The sequence below is a fragment of the Phocoena sinus genome, unplaced genomic scaffold (assembly GCF_008692025.1).
Source record: "Phocoena sinus isolate mPhoSin1 unplaced genomic scaffold, mPhoSin1.pri scaffold_41_arrow_ctg1, whole genome shotgun sequence".
In the NCBI taxonomy this organism is placed as follows: Eukaryota; Metazoa; Chordata; class Mammalia; order Artiodactyla; family Phocoenidae; genus Phocoena; species Phocoena sinus.
In genome coordinates, this window is record NW_022605661.1 from 19,916 (window position 1) to 24,570 (window position 4,655).

The following is a 4,655-nucleotide window of genomic DNA, read 5'->3' on the forward strand; positions in this document are numbered from 1 at the left end:
ACTTACCAGATAAAGTGCTTCTACCAAACACCTGCTGTTGGCCTCATACTTAATGGTGAAAGACTGAATGCTTCTCCCATAAGATTAGGAATGTACCAGAATGTCCACTCTCACCATGTCTATTCAATATTATACTTGTGGCCCTGGTTGATGAGTTAAGGCAAGAAAAAGAAATACAAGGCATACAGATAGAAAAGGAAGAAGTAAAAAATGATCTTCATTTTCAAAAGGCATGATAATCTACATAGAAAATATTTAGTAGTCTACAAAAATCAAAAATCATCTCCCAGATCAGATAAGCAATTTCACAAGGTCACAGGACAGAAATTCAATATTTTAAAAGTCCTATTTCAATAGAGTAGGAACAGATAATTGGAGATGAAGAAAAAAATTTTAATGTCACTAACAATAGCACTAAAATGAATGAAATACCTACTAAGAAGTTTAACGTAATATGTGCAAGACTTGTATGCAGGTAACTATAAAATATTGCTGAGAGAAATTAAGGAAGACCCAAATAAATGGAGATATACTATGTTCCTGGGTCAGAAGACTCCAAAAGGTTTAAGATGTCAAGTCTCTTATAATTCCTCTATACATGTGCCATATTCATAAGTAAAATGAAAAGCTATTTCTAAAACTTATATGGAAATGCAAGGGACATAACAATAGCCAAAGCCATTTGGATAAGAACAAAGATGGAGGACTTACACTACCAAACTCCCTGACTTAATGTAAAGGTATAGTAGTCATGACAGTGTGGTATTACCATAAAAATAGACATATGGATCAACTGATAAAATAGAAAGCCTAGAAATAGATGTACACAAAAATATGGTCAGTTGATTTGTGACACAGGTGCTAAGATAATTAAATTAACTGATAATTAGCTAATAGAGCTGGAGAAAGTGGATCTCCATATGGAAACCGCAAACAAACGTGAATACCTCACACTATATGCAAAAAAAAACCCTCAAAATAAATAATAGAGCTACCTACAATAGAAAACCTGCAGGAAAATATGGGAGAAAACTTCCGTGTTGTGAGGTTAGGCAAAGGTATCTTAGGTAGAACATCCATTCAAAAACTATGAGTCATAAAGGAAAACAACCAATGGACCGTTAACAAAGTTAAAACAAAACCCGAAAACTTTTGCTTCTCTAAGTCCAGGGTTCAGTATCTCTGTGTGGCACCACTTTTTACTCCTATACTGGAACCTCATGACTGACCTTGAATTCTACTTAACCCCTAGAAGAGAAAACTGGGTCTACTTATTTTCAGTTGCAAAAACGTACTTTATTGTCTTGAGCATCTGCTTGCAAAGCTCCCCCCTTTCTCTATTTCCTGGCCAACTTCTTTCCTCACTCATTTCAGGCATGTCTTCTCTGGGGAATCTCCAAGACTCTATTCCAACACTCGAGGCGGGGTGGCTGTCCCTCTTCCATCCTCCCATAGCCATATAAACTTCCTTCTATCTCTCTCTATTGTAATCATCCTTTTTTTTTTTTTTTGGCTTCTTTCCCACGGAATGACTTGAAGCAGCAACAAAACCTCATCTGTTTTTATAACCTCAGGCCATGGCCCGTGATAGACTCCTGGAGAGACAATCAGTCCTGTATCCTCACATGTATATAAGAGGTGCCTCCCTAAGCAACATTATTATTTCAAATACCAAGTAAAGACCCTTAGGCCACCTACTTCCACTCTTCCTTCCAGGTACTGTTTGCAGAGAGCTCCCTTGAAGTCAGTGGAGCAGAGCCTCATAGTTCTGGGTGACAAACAGGGGGCAAAACTAAGCAGCTTCTGTTGAAACCCAAGCGTCAAAGATGGAATCTCATATAACAGGACTAGGTAACAAGGAGCTCTCACCTCAGTTGTTCTGATTTCAACTTAGCCCAGCCCAGGTCCTTCCCCTCCGTCCCTCACATTTTTCAAGCCCTCCAGTCCCCAAGCCACCTGTCCACTACCCATCAGATGCTGACTGTCTCACAGTCAGCATCTCATATAACCCACTGAGAGGCAAACCTCTGCTGTTGATTTGGACTGTGGATACCATCACCCAGCTCACCCTCCTTGCTTTGATAACCCATTTAGACCCATACACCTCCCCAGGGCTTTAACGTACACAATCCTATGTATCTAAACGTGGGGAGGGTCCACACGAACACCCCTGTCTATGGCATCCCCACCAAAAGACAACTCACCATCTGCCGGAACACTTCTGCTTTATATGTTCAGCAATCAGAAACCTGGCTTAAGCCTGCTGGGAGGTTCAGAGGAAAGAAGAAAAAAAGAGACAGAGAGAGGGGAAGGGTGGGAGTAAGAGATACAGGAACAGAGGGGATGTCACATACCAGAAATGTATCCACTGCTTGAGCACAGTGCACCGGGTTGCAGGAGGGAGGAAAGACAGGGCGGGGTCAGAGGGGCTGGAGGGGTGTGGAGGGCCAGGCCCTCAGCCTCTTTGCACACAGCAGAGTCAGGAGCTTAGCTGGTCTCTTCAAGGAAGTCCCATCGGTCACTACAAGCACATCACACCCTCCTAGAAGCATGATATTCATTCCCTTCCTTCCACCTCCTGACGCGGTGAGTCTGCTTTCCCTCTGGCGTCATGGTTTGTCAGCCCCAGGAGCTGGGATGTGCTCTGTAGAGGTCACTGCTATATCCCCAGCACCTGGAACAAGGCCGAGATCTACATACTAACTTGTTGAATACCAGGGAAGGCAGGGACCATTAGGATGAGGCTATTCTTCTCCCTCTCTCCCTCTCCCTCTGCAGAACAGGAAAGGTCAGCTTAAAGACACTGAGTAATTTGTTGTTTTGTCTGACACCATGTAGAACCCATCCAATGGCACAGGATTGCCCAGGGAGCCTGCTGGTCCCCAAGGATCTTGGAGGAGCCAGTTCCAGAGAGCCCTGGCCTGTTTCACCAAGTCCTTCAGATGAGAGCTCAGAGCCAGCCTCTTCCTCTCTCACTGCTCACAGCCAAGCCAACATGCTTCCCCTTCCTGCTCCACCCAGAGAGTCCCCAGGCCATGCCTGACTTCCCCCAGCATTCCCAAGGGTCCAGTTGTCACTCTGCTTTCCTTTGTAGGGTAGGATATCAGACACTCAGAAGCTGAGACCTCAGGGCACAGACACAGACCCATGAACGGTGATCAAGCCCCCTGCGCTGCCACCTGTCCCTGCTTTCCCCAGTTTCTCAGTCGCTGGGCCCGAAACAAATGCTGCCACACTCGACTGTTTTCACCTCGTCTTTTCAACAGTGTAGTTTTCAACACTGACACCAGCCTCAGGTGAATTGGGGGTTGTCAGTGGTGGGGGGGGGTGTGGCAGTGGGAGGGAGCTAGCATCTTACTTAGCCCTATAAGGCTGTACACCCTTCTTCTTGGGGCAGTGCCGCTGGTTCCTCAGTCATGGTTGCAAGAGGCTTCAGCCAATGAGGAGTGAATTTTCCACAACAGACAGCTCTGACCCTGAGGGGAAAGGACTGCAGGAATGAGAAAGGAATAACATCTCTCTTCTCCTAACACCACACGGAGTCTTCATATCTGAGGACCACTGGGCAGTGGTTGTATAGAAGGGGATGGGGGAGGTACACGTGGAAAAAGAATCTCTGGATCCGAATAAAAACTCTTAGCCCCACACACATAGAGTCAGATCCCAAGCACCCCCACTCCACCACAAGGCAGCCCCTCCAACAGGCAACCTGGTCTCTAACTACAGATTATTCATTTTCATAAGATGATTGTTTTTTTTCCCCTTTCTAAGGTGACCTTGATATGTATTGCAACATAATATCAGCAGGGGAAGTCTATCCCGGGGGTTGGACCATATTTGTCCCTTTAGCCCAACAACATGTGAAGGCCCTGTTAGATTTTGCAACACCAAAAATCACCAGGCAACAGATAAAGATACAGGATGTGCTCTTCATATCAAAGAGCCTAACTGGCACACACCAAAATATCCTTTTCTCCACGTAGTCCCCTATACAAGGCCAGGAGTGGAAAAAGTGCTTGGACAGTGCCTGCTGTGTGAATTAATTGTCCTTTAGCTGTTCAGAGGTGCAGTGCCTATAAGCACTAATGAGTCCCACGTGGAATAGGGCTCCGGTAGGAAACAACATTTGGGAGTCCCAAATAGATAGCTGTTTAATAGACCTTTTCCTACGCCCCTGGAGGGCAGCGAGGGTGGAACCCACAAGTACAGAATCTTAGTGCGATTGGTTTGCTTTAGGTCTAGTGTCTCAGCAGCTATTCCTGGTGACCTAGGAACTGCCCATTTCCCCACATGGCTCTGTTCTCCTAGGCTGGGCCCTGTTTCATGGGGATGCTCAGTTCCATATCGCTGCTTCTCCAAAAGAGGCTGGGATCTCACATCCTGGGGCTCTATCCTGTCCGAAGTATGAGAGTATCTCCAACTCCCAGGGTCTTGGGAGCCTGCTGGCCTTTCACTCCTTTGTGGCTGCTGTTACCTCTCACATCGGTCACTAGACACGACTGAGGGTTACAGAGAATGTCTGCCCATGCATGCGTGCGTGTGTGTGGTGTGTGTGTGTGTGTGTGTGTTTAGGATGTGAATATTTGTGGAAACAAGGAATTATACGCTGAAATCTGGTGGATAAACACGGAGAGGGGTTCAGCGGCCACACTTGA

General features: G+C 45.8%; 1 protein-coding gene across 1 annotated transcript; it reads left to right on the forward strand.

Annotated features, from left to right (window-relative positions):
• The first annotated feature begins 2,550 nt into the window (after positions 1 to 2,550).
• On the forward strand, positions 2,551 to 2,946 carry LOC116748312 (protein FAM236D-like). Its single transcript, XM_032621068.1, is given in 2 exon segments — positions 2,551 to 2,586; positions 2,779 to 2,946. Coding segments are annotated over 2 exon segments (204 nt in total).
• The last annotated feature ends 1,709 nt before the right edge of the window (positions 2,947 to 4,655 follow it).